The sequence below is a fragment of the Trifolium pratense genome, linkage group LG1 (genome assembly GCF_020283565.1).
Source record: "Trifolium pratense cultivar HEN17-A07 linkage group LG1, ARS_RC_1.1, whole genome shotgun sequence".
In the NCBI taxonomy this organism is placed as follows: domain Eukaryota; kingdom Viridiplantae; phylum Streptophyta; class Magnoliopsida; order Fabales; family Fabaceae; genus Trifolium; species Trifolium pratense.
Genome location: NC_060059.1, coordinates 39,670,280 through 39,684,764, shown reverse-complemented (window position 1 = coordinate 39,684,764; position 14,485 = coordinate 39,670,280). Strand labels below are relative to the sequence as shown.

The following is a 14,485-nucleotide window of genomic DNA, read 5'->3' as shown; positions in this document are numbered from 1 at the left end:
TCCACAAGGGCATGCGAATGAAGGAATAAGAACTTATTATACAAAGTGTTCGGATTTTGTCAAACCCGACCCAAACCAACCCATGAACACTCTAGTGAAACATCTATAAGTTGCTACGTGTTGAGGGATAAATACATAAATCGAATCATCATTTAAAAATAATATTGAAGTATAATGATCAAAGATTTGGTAAGTACATTCTTTCTGAAAAGGAACTATTGCTAAGATTTTTATTGTTTTAGATGCTTCTTTATTTACATGAATGAAATTCATGTTTCACATTTCTGTGACATGTAGGCATAAGATACATTCCTAAAATCCAAATAGCAACAGCAATATAATATATACCTTTTTTTTTTTTGCTTTTAGCCTTTTAAGGTTGAGGAGAGGGATATGAGTAGCGGTAGAATGAAACAGTTTCATGATATGAAACTTAATAAGAGCAGTGGATTATCATCATTATCGAAGAAGGAAGCAAAAGTCAATAGCTGCAGTGACTGTATGATGAAGAATAGAAAGAGTTTATGTACAACTGGAAATTAAAATAGGTAACAATATTGGAACACTATGCTGTCGCAGCAGCTGGTTCTTCAACAGCCTGTGATGCTGGGAGAAGGGTGCAGATCAGGTTGCGGTCGCCATACACATTATCAACACGTCCTGATATACAACACAAATTACATTATTAGTCTATGTATTAGCCAACAAACAAAATTATGCAGACCAAAAATTAGTGCACAAGCATTAGTTCCACTTTTGGAGTAGTCAAAATTGACTCTAGAGGTGTAGAATTGATTTTGACATGTTTGGCTACTCTCTAGTATAATTGATTGTGCCTCAAGAATTGTATCTAATTTGAAGCTAGAAACATAAATCACTTTGCCTTCAACTCACTTTTAGTCAGAATCAATACACTCGATCAATTTTAGTCACCGCGGAACCAAACACACTTGGGAGGAGTTTGGAATAGTTTATTATTTGGACTTGTGATGTCATGACATACACACACTTATATATTAGTGTTTGGGTACACTTCTAACTTTCTAAGAATAACTTATAACAAGCCTATAAACATTTTTTTAGCTTATTTGAATAAACTCTGACAAAAAACTTATGAATATGCGTTAGTTTAACTCCCTAGATTTGTCAGGAAAGCACTTAATCGAGTTATTTTACTCGAACACACATCCATCAAGGGATGATGGGTAGGTTAACTATAAGAAGAACGTCAAAGGAAACATATAATTATATAAACATGATTACCTGTGGTAGGCCAAAACTTTGCACCACGGAGCCATGGAGCAGGGAAGGCTGCATACTCCCTGGTGTATGGTTTTGTCCATGCATCAGCCATGAGAAGTGATGGTGGATGAGGGGCTCCCTGCAGAAAATTTTAGATAATTATTCAGAAGTGCATGAAATAAGTTGATTTTGTTAATAAAAAATGCAGCAAACTGTCAATACTATATTGTATATACTATTAAATAATCAAACAAACAAAAAAGTAGTTTCCTTCTTATTAATATCATTTAAGTGAAGAAAAGTTCTATATATAGAAGTGTAGTCAATCACGGAAAATAGTGGTTTGTTCAAATTCTGCTACTATAGCTGCTAGCTGACAATAGCGATTTGTTCAAATTCCGCTAGGCTATAGCGTGCTATAGCCTCTATTCAATAATATTGCAGTATATCAGACTAAAACAAAACAAAAAAAATCTTTTACCTTAAGTACATTGTTGTGAAGGTCAGCATTTCCTTTCTCAATCTCAGCAATTTCTTTTCTAATGGAAATAAGAGCATCACAAAACCTGTCTAACTCAGCCTGCAACAATGTTTAGTTGAATCAGATAAGAAATTACACGAAAAATTGAAAAGCAAAAGTAACACAATCAAGGATAAAAAATATTTCCTTCCTAGGAAGGTCCATATATACATACATACCTTGCTTTCACTTTCAGTAGGCTCAATCATGAGTGTACCAGGAACAGGCCATGACATTGTTGGTCCATGAAATCCATAGTCCATGAGACGTTTCGCAACATCTTCAGGCTCTATGCCAGCAGTATTCTACAATGGAAATACCTTACAAATTAATCACAGCTTGAAAAAACAACTTCAATCATCAAATACTCCAATCAGCAAATGGTCTAACCTTAAAGCCTCTCAAGTCAATAATGAATTCATGAGCAACTGTTCCATTGACTCCACGGAAAAGAACCGGATAATAACTCTACAGAAGTTCAAAGTATAAGTAAGAAACTAATGTTCATCATATATGACACTAACAAGAAAAGAAAATATAAGACAAAGCTCAAACCTCCAATCGTTTCGCCATGTAGTTAGCATTCAAAATGGCTATCTTTGACGCATCAGTGAGACCTTTAGAACCCATCATGGCAATGTATGTGTATGAGATTGGTAATATGAGTGCTGATCCCCAAGGCGCAGCTGAGATACTACCAAGTGGTTGAGCATTTTCAGGGGCAGGAATTCCACCAGTTGGCACCTTCATTATAGTAACAAATAATATGAAAAATTAATCCATGTTCTTTCTTCACTTTCTTTTGGAAAGATTTTTTGGAAATTTTATGCGCCGAGTGTGGCTTGAATGCTTGATAACCCGTGAATCTCACGCATCGCACAGGTCATGACATTAATACTATACATATTGTCATCCATAACTAGAAAAAAAGTACTTACCACAGGGTGTGAGGGTAAAAATGGTGCCAAGTGTTTCTTTACACCAATAGGACCCATGCCAGGGCCTCCTCCTCCATGAGGGATGCAAAATGTCTTATGAAGATTGAGATGGCAAACATCTGCTCCAATCCAACCTGGGCTTGTAAGTCCAACCTGTAAACATGAACCAAGTGTTTAATATAGGATCATAACTGAATAAACATCTACTGAACATCAGACACAATTGTTAAATTGTGGCATCAATGTAGCAACTAGCAGCAAAAGCATAAGTTTTGTATTGTCAAATTTTGGAAAGACAATAAACCAAGTGGTTAATGAACTTTAGTAGTTAAAGTTGAAACGGTCGGAAGTACTTGAGTTCTATCTTTGATTAGAATAACATTAAACTTAGGTCCATTTACTACAGATTATAAAAAACTGATTTTGATATTAAAAAATTTAGAGATTACTTTTTAGATGAATTTCAGAAAAGCAGATGTTTAATATTGTTCTACTGTAATGCAAGCTACTAAAAAATCTTATCATTTGAAGCAGTTTTTAAAAAAAGTTGTAACATACAGACCCTTTACTTCTCCACCAAAATCCGGATTACCAGAGCCCATTCCTGAACTGATACCTACCCCTTTCTAGAAAAACAAACCTGTGCATTCATGTTGGCACCATCCATGTATACTTGGCCTCCATTATCATGGATGAGCTTGCAAATATCATCAATACCTTCTTCATAGACACCATGAGTTGAAGGATATGTAACCTACAATTTAAATCAAAACCAAATAAATACTAAAAACGCCCAAGTTTTAGAACACTCTTAATTTAGTGGTAACAATTTAAGAAAATGAAAGTGAATGAATGCAACTATGTATATCAGTATCGTGTCAGTGTTGGACACTGACACATGTCGAACACGATTTCAATATGATGTATCAGTGGTAGCAGGATTCAACAAGGTAGTTGTACCATAAATGCAGATAAGTTGTCCTTATGTTTTTCAGCAGCCTTCTTCAACTCTTCAATGTTGATGTTTCCCTTGGCATCAGTTCCTATGGTGACAATTTTCATTCCACACATAGCAGCACTAGCAGGATTTGTACCATGTGCTGATACTGGGATAATGCAAACATTGCGATGGTGGTCACCTCTTGACTACAATTTCCATGGCCAACAGACGTCAGAAGTATCACAATAATTTATAAAAATAATCCAAGGCAGTAATGTAGGAAAGTAAAATTATTGCATCACATCTAGATATGTATGTAACAAGCGAAAACAACACAATCGAAGCTACCTATTATTAGATGAAAAGACAATACAATGTTAAATTATAATTAAAACAATTGAAAATATGTAATATCCTACAAGTAAATCAGGAGTTTTATTTTGATAAACTGTATAAAAAAAATTGCATGAGTTTTTAAAGTAATTGTGATAAGAGTCAAGTGTTCGTCACAGTCTGACAATCACGATTCATTGATTTGCCTGTGTAAAAATCTTTACACTTGACGGTATGAATTAAATCCAATCAAAAGAACAATAGAAGATTGATAACTATAAATGTTAAACAAAGTTATTCATAACTGTCCACAAGTTACCATACCAAATGATATGCACGAATAACCATGAGTCCAGCATATTCTCCAGAAGCACCAGCATTTGGTTGCAAAGAGAAGGAGTCAAATCCAGTGATGGTACACAACAGGTCACCCAAATTGTTGAACATTTCCTGGAACCAAATTTGCTTGTTTAGATACAGAAAACACAAAAATATCCAATATTTTCAGGCTTTACAACATATATAAAAATATCTTTTATCAATATTTTTGTAAGATTATTTAGCAATCCTACTACTTCAGAATTTCGATAAAGCATTTATTACTTTTTCTAATATTACTCTTATTTATTAAAACAGTTGCAAGTATTGGATGCTTGATCATAAATGACAGCACACAAATTTTATACTCCGAACACATTACTTTGCGTTGGAAATTAGTATATGTAAATTTCTTACGATGTGCACATTACCTTAAAAGACAGATAATGAGACAGAGGGAGTACCTGATAACCTTGAGCCTGTTCAGTTGGTGCAAAAGGGTGAAGATCAGCAAAGCTAGGCCATGTCACAGGCATCATTTCGGTTGTTGCATTCAGCTTCATTGTACAAGATCCAAGTGGGATCATACTGTGGACAAGTGAGAGATCTTTTGATTGTAGCCTATGAATGTATCTGAGCAACTCATGCTCAGTTTGGTACCTGTATAGGAAAAATAAAATAAAATTGTAAGTATGTTTACAAAATTCAACCATGTAAATTGAAATTTTTGTGATAAGGGATATACGTGTTAAAGATAGGGTGTGTCAGATAAGGACTCTCCCTAACTAATTCAGCAGGAATTGCATTCTGAAACTCTGGTGCAAGAGATGCAGCTGTGAATGAGACCTGTGTGCAAATAAAATTTTAGATTGAGTAATGATACAATTGATAATTGTGACCAAGGATATAATACGGCTATGTTTGGCAAGTATAAACCGCTAGCTTATAGGCTATAGCGTATAAGTTTGTATGATCAAAATAAAATTATTTGGTAACAGTCTTCTCTTAGGAACTTAAAAGTGTTTTTTTTTTTTCACTAGCTTATAGCGTTATTTGAGATGTTACTTCATGTAGTGTTGGAGCTTATAAGTTATAGCTCATAGGGGATCACTTTTTTCTCATTTTACCCTCATTAACTTATTGAAAAATGTAAATATTATTTGGAAATACTTTTTATGTTATTTTATATTTATCCGTTAGTTTAGCCGCTAATTTTACCAGATACTTCAAATTCAATCAACTAGCCTATTCGCTATTAGCTCATCCGTTACCAGCCAACTTATCCATTATCCGCTACTTTTTACCAAACAAAACCAATATATGATTAAAACTTACAGGCTTGCCACCAGCAAAAACTTTGAAAAGCTTATCAACATCCTCTAATGTGGTTGTTTCATCAAAAGCAACAGTGATCTGAAAAGAAAACAAGCTCCGTCATAATCCAAAGACATGTAAATAGAGTCAAGCTGATCTGATAAAACAAAAAAAGCAACACTTACGGTGTTTCCATCTACAACTCGCAAATTGATTTCACTTTTGACAGCAGCGTCTGCAATTGCTTTGGCATTTGAAGTCTTAATCTTGACAGTGTCAAAGAAGGCATGATCCTGAACTTCTACAGTTCCAAGTTTCTTTAATCCAAGAGCAAACACCCCAGCAAGACCATGAACCCTTTGTGCAATGGCTTTAAGGCCTTCAGGTCCATGATATACAGCATACATGGCAGCCATGTTTGCGAGCAGTGCCTAAACAAAATATATCAGAATCAAATAAAATCCCCAACCAACTCACACTTATGCACAAAAATCAAACATAGCTTCAGGAACACATCAATACAAAGGTGAATCCATCATTAACAGGAAATTCAAAGTATCATTTTCCTTATAACCATGTTACCCAACCAGGTTTTCTCCAAACAAGAGTCGGGGATCGAACCTCTGACCACTTGTTTAAGGTGTCTTAGGGTCCGTTTGGATTTGACTTATTTTTGAGCTTATGAAAATAACTTATGCACATATATAAAGTTTTATGTTAATTCATAAGTTTTCACTAACAAAAATTGCATCTTTATAACCTGTTTTCTCATAAACTACCTTGAAAAGCTTACAATAATGCATAAAAGGTTATTTAATTGCATAAGCTGTTTCGCATCAAAAATAAGTCAATCCAAACGGGCCCTTAGTCCTTTGCACTAAGAACAGCCACATGTTGGTATATTCAAAGTATCATTTAAAAGAGACTACCTAAAGCCTAAGATTTATAAAAAGTAGCAACCATAAACAGTATTATACTTACACAGACACAATAGTAAATTTTGATACAAACTATCCAAACATAAATTGATAAAAATCATCTGTAAATGTATTCAAACATAAATAGCTTAAACACACTAAGTTACCTGAGCAGTGCAAATGTTGCTGGTAGCCTTATCCCTACGGATATGCTGCTCCCTAGTTTGCATAGCCATCCTCAAAGCTGACTTACCAGAAGAATCAACACTGACACCAATGATTCTTCCAGGCATCATCCTCTTATACTCTTGTGAAGTAGCCAAGAAAGCAGCATGAGGACCACCATAACCCATCGGAACACCGAATCTCTGAGCGGAACCGACAACAATATCAGCTCCAAACTCACCAGGAGGTTTCAACACAGTCAATGCCAACAAATCACTTGCCATAACAACCTTAACCTCATTAGCATGAGCCTTCTTAATAAACTCACCATAATCCAAAACCTCACCTTCAGTACCAGGATACTGAACAAGAACACCACAAACATCACCAGATTTGTAATCAATATCCTTAAGATCTTTCACCACAACTTTGAGTTCAAATCCATCAGCTCTTGTCTTACATATATCAATGGTTTGTGGATGACAATTACTAGCAATAATGAAAGTTTTTTTCTTACCCTTTTGAATATTATTACACATAGACATTGCTTCAGCTGCAGCAGTACCTTCATCAAGCAATGAAGCATTTGACATAGGCAAACCAGTGAGATCAGTAATCAATGTTTGAAAGTTCAACAAAGATTCGAGACGACCTTGCGATATCTCGGCTTGATAAGGTGTATACTGTGTATACCAAGCAGGATTTTCCAAGATGTTCCTCAAAATCACTGGTGGAACATGTGTGTTATAATATCCCATACCAATGAAAGATTTGAAAACTTTGTTCTTTGAAGCTAAATCTTTCATGTGTTCAATCATTTGACCTTCTGTTAACCCTCCATCGAAATTATTGAACTTCATTTCCTTCAAACGAATCGATTTTGGAACTGTTGCATCAACAAGTGAATCAAGGTTATCAAAACCAACTGATTCAGCCATTTTTGTTTGTTCTTCTGGTGTTGCTGAGTTATGGCGTCTTGGAAATGTATCACTTGGTTTCAAAGCTTCAACAGTGATGGATCGAGATTGTGTTGAAGACCCAACACCGTTAAATCCACCAACACCTCGTGAAACATTGTTGTTTCTTCCAAAAATGTTGTCTGGTTTGTTGGATCCTCTGTTTCTGAAAACAGAGTTTGAAACAGAGGAAACATATCTTGAAGAAGAAGATGAACCAGAGAGTGAAAATGGAACAGGTGTTGTTATTGTTGTTGATTCATTGTTACGATTTTGTTTCGCCTCTGAAAGAAGACGTTTCAGAGTTGCACGATTTGCGAGTCTTCTTGCACGTTCCATGAATAAATGAATGGTGTTGCACAGAACAAAACAGAGTAAAAATGGTGTTTTTTTGTTTTTGATTTGGTTAAGGAAAATGAAGATTTTGTTTTTATGATTCCATTGAAGTGTGTGTGTGTGTGAGTGAAGGGTGGTGGTGAACGATGATAATGCGGTTCTTTAATTTATTGGCTATCAACGTACCATATAAATATTAAATATTAAATAAATATAATTGATTTTTGACTAAAAATAAATATAATTGATATGAGGTAGTATTTTTGTACTCCTATTTATTATGGTAATTAATGAATGATTTAGTCAAAATGTACATGTGAATATATTAGCTCAGAAACATTGCACGTAATATATAGAGAAGTCGTGTTTGAACTCTTATAGTCTCAATGTTTCATTTTAAAAGGTATAATTCTAGACATTATGTTACTTGATAAAAAAAAAAGTTATACGGTAAATAAGTCATAGTAATATGGAGTTTACCGAAATATAAATAAAGTCTGATTAATAATTATTTTATTTTATTTAATAATAGAAATTATATTTTTTAGAATGATTTAATAATGAAATTTGGAATGATTAGATTTTCCCTAACATGGATCGTTCGAGAGAATCCGAGTTGATTGTAATCAATTTTTTATAAGATTTTACAGCATTTTCCTCTAAGAATTGGAGAATTAATATAAAAAAATAATGATTAGATTTTTGATGAACTCGTTAATTATTTAAGACAAATTCTTTGGTATAATAATGATGTAATATGAAATTAAAAGATTAGTTTTTTAGTAATAAATGAGTAAAATATGCATGAGTTTTTTTTGTGGGGTTGATAAAATGTAGTGAAAAATCAAGATCTAGTGGTGGAAAAAGGTAGGTGGTTGGTGACAATGCACATTGCACACACCTAGTGGTGAAAACGACAGATTCAATGTTATCATAGGAAATAAAACACCACAAAGTATGGAAGGAATGAATGAATGGAAGGTATTAAAGATTTGAGGATTGAGTTTCAGTGGAAGGAAATAAAAGGTTGTTATTTTTTTTTTTGAGTATGAAAAAATTTTAATTTTTTTTTTTTGTGACGTATGAAAATGTTACGATTCTGATGATGAGTTGTTGTTTTGGTGGCAGATTCTGTTACACACTAGGCTTATCTTTTTGTGTCTAACTAAAAGAAGGAGGCTTATCTTTTTTTGTCTAATTAAAAGGACAAAAATAAAGGAGGGAGTAATTATGTAGATAAATGATATTTTTTCACATTAAAATTATTTTTTATTTTTTTTGGTACAAAACATAACATAAAATTTTACAAAATTAAAATAGAAAAAAAGTAAAAAAGTAAAAAAACAAAACATAAATAGAAATTTCACCTTAAAGGTGAAAAGTGGAATGTCCGGAGTTTGAACCACGATTCCTGCACGTATAGTGAAATGTTCCTACCAACTAAACTAAACTCAAAGGGACTGAATATCCGTATTTTGATGTTCAAATAACACAATTTAGTATTGTTTATAAACTTCCTTCGTATCAAATTATAAGTTATTTTAAGTTTAACCATATTCCATGAACTAAAAAAATGTAATTAATAATGTATAGAAAAAAGAAAATATGAGTTAGTTTACAAAAATGTTCTTCATTAATAATATAAAAAAATATAAATTGAAGAATTGCAAGAAGATGCAATAAAAAAATTGCATTGAATATTACTTATAATTTAATGGCTTAAATGCAATTTTACCCCTTGTTTTGAAAAATGCGGAATTTTACCCCCTATTTTAAAATGCGGATTTTACTTCCCTGTTTTATAATTTGTTGGATTTTGCCACCCACCAAATTTTTGCACAAAATCTGCTTCTGTGCTTCAAGTTCAAAGCTTCGCACAGAACTCAATTTGGATCAATAATTCACCAAACTGATACCTAAACGACCGCAATCGAGTTAGTTTTCCACAAAATCAAACTCCATTAAATTTGGAGTTACAAAGAGAGATTAATTACCGTTTTAGTGAAGGTCTGTTCAAATTAATTATCGTATGAAACTACTACTGATATTTTCGTCATGCCTCTCACCTGTAGCTCATTTTTTAATACTATTTACATGTATGAAAATCTAACGAAATTATCCTTGTTGACATTTCAATTTCGTTGAATTTGGCGTTAAGATGCGTTCGGTAGACGATGTTGAATTTGAAGATCACAAGTAAATTTTTGCAGAATTAGTAATTGGACAGAACTTCACTAAAACGGTAATTAATCTCTTTATGTAACTCCAAATTTAGTGGGGTTTGATATTGTGGAGAGCTAACTCGATTATGGTCGTTTCAGTATCATTTTTGTGAATTATTGATCCAAATTGAGTTATGTGCGAAGCTTTGAACTTGAGGCTCAGAAGCAGATTTTGTGCAGAATTTTGGTGGGGGGCAAAATCCAACAAATTATAAAATAGGGGGGTAAAATTCCGCATTTTAAAAAAAGGGGTAAAATTCCGCATTTTTCAAAACATAAAGGGTAAAATTGCATTTAAGCCTAATTTAATACAAATTTTTTCTCTAAGCGATTTATATTTTGATAGTGAGGAAGATTTGAGGGTAGGGGTGATCGCGGTGCGGTTTGGTTCGGTTTTGAGCATAAAAGTCATCCTAACCGCGAGATAAAAATGCATGCGGTTCGGTTTGGTTCGGTTGATTTTTAAAAAGTCATCCAAACCAAACCAATGCGGTTTGGATCGGTTCGGTTGGTGCGGTTTAAAACATAACGATTGTACCGAACAATTTTAAGCATAAAAAAAAATAAAAAATTGAAGTTCCAAAATAACATTGTAGTACCAACAAAAATTATTTATCCAAAATAACATTATAGTAACTTACAATTTTAAATATATAAAAAAATTGAATTTTCAAAATAACATCACGGTACCGATAAAATTTGTTTATTTAAAATAACATTACAACACCAAAATAAAATTTCAGTACAAAAAATAAAAACAACTTGAAGTTCGATTAATTTGGTCGACTGACTTGGTAATTGGGCATGTATATTGGAATATAAATATATTTTCTTTTACGATATTGGAATATAAATATATAATAGTAACTTAATGCGGTTTTTGCGGTTATCCGCGGTTTTTGCGGTTTTTGCGGTTTGCGGTTTTGCGGTTCAGTAAGAAAGCCATCCAAATACATCCAAACCAAATGCGGTTTTTGCAGTTTTCGGTTTGGTTTGGTTCGATTTGCGGTTTTACTTTTGAATTGGTTCGGATACGATCACCCCTATTTGAGGGTGAGATTTTTGTGGTAAAGGTAATGGATTTGATTTGTGAGATAGTGAGAGGGGTGTGAATGGTGTGTGGAGGGACACAGTATAATGGAAGTATCACAATCGGAATGTGAGGTTGATTTACGTATAGAGACTGTTCCTTTAATTGTGGGTAGGATATTCCCAACTTGGTATATGAGAGTTAATTGTGCCAATTTTTGGGATCTATAACTGACCAACACGTAATATGCAAATGTGGATTCTTGAGTTACAGAAAGATTCTTTTATAAAATTGTGAAAAAACTATAAAAAAAAAAATAAAATAAAGTTTTGGTCTTAGACGAAATTGAAAATTACTATTCAATTTTTTTTTTTAAGGATATTCAAATTTATATATAATTGTTCAGTTTTTGAGGTTTGTATTCCTATTGTATGAATTATTTATAACTCCTCTAAAAAAAACTTGAATAGTAATTGGTGGAAATGGTGGAGGTGGCGCACACGTTTGCTTGTGTGGAAGGAAGAGGTATGGGGAGACCGTTGCGTGGACTCGTGGGTTTGGCTGCCAGACCCAGATACAGGTTATTCTGTTGGAGCAACATACCATTTTCTGGTTCATTTGTTGCCTAGGGCTTCGACAACTCACTACAATTTTATTTGAAACAAGTTTGTGTCGTTGAAAGTTTTCAGTTTTGCACGGAGGCTTTTTTCTGACAGGTTGCCTACGAAGAATAACTTATTTCTACGTGGATGTTTGCATACTGATTCATTACTTTGCTCATTAGGGTGTGGAGCTTTAGAGGATCTAAACACTTATTTTTGAATTGTTACTTTTTTGAGTCGGTTTGGAATGACATTATTCGGTGGTTAGGCGCGGAGAGAGTTCCTCCCAACAATGTTACTCCTTTTGCTCTTCAGTTTTACGGGGCTCATTGTTTACGTAAAGATATCGGGGTGTGTCTTCAAGCAATTTGGTTAGCTTATGTTTTTGGACTATTTGGAAAGAAAGAAACAATAAAGTATTTGGTCACAAGGAATCATCACCTGACAAGTTGATTTACAATATTAAATTACTTGTGTGGTTGGTGGTTGAGAGTTATGAAAAAAGATTTTTGTTTTGATTTAAAACTTTGGTTGTTAAATCATTATGCTTGTCTAAGGCTTTTTTGATTTAATGCTGTTATGTTTCTTTTGAGTGTTATATTTGTAAAAAAAATCATATTTTTAGGCACACCTGGTGCTTAAAATGTTTTAATAGATTAATTGGTTTCTTAAAAAAAAAGTTAGTGACTAAAAATATATAAAAAAATTATATTGACCAAAATAAATAAAAAATAATATATTGACTAAAAATATATTTAACTTTTAAATATAAATATTTTTTTTTACCGAAGAAAATATGTTATTTATTTAAGTTTGAAGCTACAATAATAATAAAAAATAGATGGTCTAGATTTTGTTTAACAATAGGCTTATCTTATCTTATTGTATTTAGGGAAAGAAACAGAAAAAAAAGGGTAATTTTTTTGGGTGGCATTTTTGTGGCAAATGTTAATGGATTTGATGAGTCATTAAGAGGGAAGTGAACGGTGTTTGGAAGGACACAAGTTCACACAACATTACCGGTAATGAAAAGAGGAAGAGCTTCTCGAATTCATCATTTCTTAATATTTAGTTGAGTCTCAGTTCATTTGTTTATATTTTTTTTAATAATAATAACACTCAATTTCTTAAACTTAGCATTTTTAAAAAAGTTTTAAATATGTCTCGTCAATAATTCTACATTATTATAAATCAATTCACAACCACGACAATATATAGGTAACAATTGTTATTTATATTAAATATTTTTTTTTGAAGAAGCTAAATTAGTCCATCCAAATTAGCATCAGAGACAATTGAACTTCAGACCTTAAGAGGAACACACTCTTAGATCCCAAGCCAATATCAATGCACCAACCCAAATAAATTTATTTATATTAAATATTCAATTGTATTTTGCTCTAATAAAAATACTTATTAGATACTTATACTTAAAAAATAGATATTCACCTTTGGAGATGATATAAGATAACAGAAGTGAAGTATCACAATCTGAATGTGAGCTTTTGATTTAGGTTATATATAGAGATTGTTCCTTTTAACTCTAGTTAGGACTTAGGATATACCGCATTTGGTATATCAGACTTAATTGTGGCAATTTTTTGGATTTTTGCCTGACCAACACATTACACATATTATGTAATGTGGATATTCACGAGTACTAGTATTTTCTTTTTTTTTTACTGTTTTTGGTATAAACTCGAGTCATAGTATTACTGTGTTGTAACAGAAATTACAGAATAGATCTTGTCTAGCTTTTTCTGGAAAACGCAGAAAATTTTGACTGTGGAAATTTATAAAATTAATTATTTTTACATTGCTAGAGTATAAAATTTTGATAATTTGATTTGAATAACTATAAAAAAATGGCACCATAAATTATTTTCGCGAGCTTAAATCAATTGGTAGGAATTCACTTTAATTTCTAGCGGGCACCATTATGCAATATAATGACCATAATTCAATGATATTTTTTTTATATATTCAATGAATGTGCTGTGTGCTCAATAAAAAAGAAAAAGAATGCTTAGGGTCTGTTTGGTAAGCCAAAAAAACTAGCTTTTAACTTTTGTCTTATGGTTTATAAGCTAAAAGACCTGTTTAGTAACAATCTTTTCAGAAAGAGATTTTAGCTTATTTTACTGACTTTTAGCTTCTTTTTCAGAAGCTATTTTCAAGTAGCTTCTGAGCTTATAGTTTTTTATTTTTTCTTCCTCTTGTACCCTTGTTATTTTAACTAAAATCAACATTTACCCTTTATAATTGTTATCATTAGAATTTAAAATAAAATAAGTAAATACCTGTTTTAACGTTGTTTTTTTTTTAAATCACACACACACACATATACACACACACACACATATATATATATATATATATATATATATATATATATATATATAGGGGGCTGCTAATTTAGACCCAGTTGGGTTTAAATTAGCAAGGTGCACCTTTTGAGTTGGACAAAAATACCCTTTCTTTTTTTTTTTTAAAAAAAAAAAAAAAACATATTAGCGCTGATCCAGTGTCGCGCGCCTACCGCAGGACCACCGTTACAGACCGTTGATTTCCATCAGACGGCCAAGAGATGATCTCATCATGGCTGTCGGATCAATCAGACAGTCCAGATCATCCATCTCCATGATAAGCCAG

At 32.7% G+C, this 14,485-nt stretch overlaps 1 protein-coding gene across 1 annotated transcript; it reads right to left on the bottom strand.

Annotated features, from left to right (window-relative positions):
• Window positions 1-422: 422 nt before the first annotated feature.
• LOC123916861 (glycine dehydrogenase (decarboxylating), mitochondrial) lies at window positions 423-8,223 on the bottom strand. Its single transcript, XM_045968435.1, has 15 exons — window positions 6,690-8,223; window positions 5,791-6,036; window positions 5,627-5,704; window positions 5,037-5,137; window positions 4,756-4,951; window positions 4,298-4,423; window positions 3,661-3,846; window positions 3,341-3,454; window positions 2,701-2,853; window positions 2,318-2,506; window positions 2,153-2,230; window positions 1,942-2,067; window positions 1,724-1,822; window positions 1,264-1,381; window positions 423-660 (listed from the first exon to the last, which is right to left on the bottom strand). The coding sequence occupies exons 1-15, from the start codon at window positions 7,980-7,982 to the stop codon at window positions 566-568; spliced, it is 3,198 nt and encodes a 1,065-aa protein (XP_045824391.1). The 5' UTR covers window positions 7,983-8,223; the 3' UTR covers window positions 423-565.
• Between the last annotated feature and the right edge of the window lie 6,262 nt (window positions 8,224-14,485).

What these genes read in the sequence shown, in the direction of transcription:
- LOC123916861 (XM_045968435.1), bottom strand. Translation starts at nt 7,982, where the DNA reads ATGGAACGTGCAAGAAGACTCGCAAATCGTGCAACTCTGAAACGTCTT. An exon ending in AACAGGCTCAAGGTTATCAG is followed by an intron (nt 4,424 to 4,755) that starts GTACTCCCTCTG and finishes ATTTGGTTCCAG; the next exon opens with GAAATGTTCAACAATTTGGG. An exon ending in TTATTCGTGCATATCATTTG is followed by an intron (nt 3,847 to 4,297) that starts GTATGGTAACTT and finishes TGGAAATTGTAG; the next exon opens with TCAAGAGGTGACCACCATCG.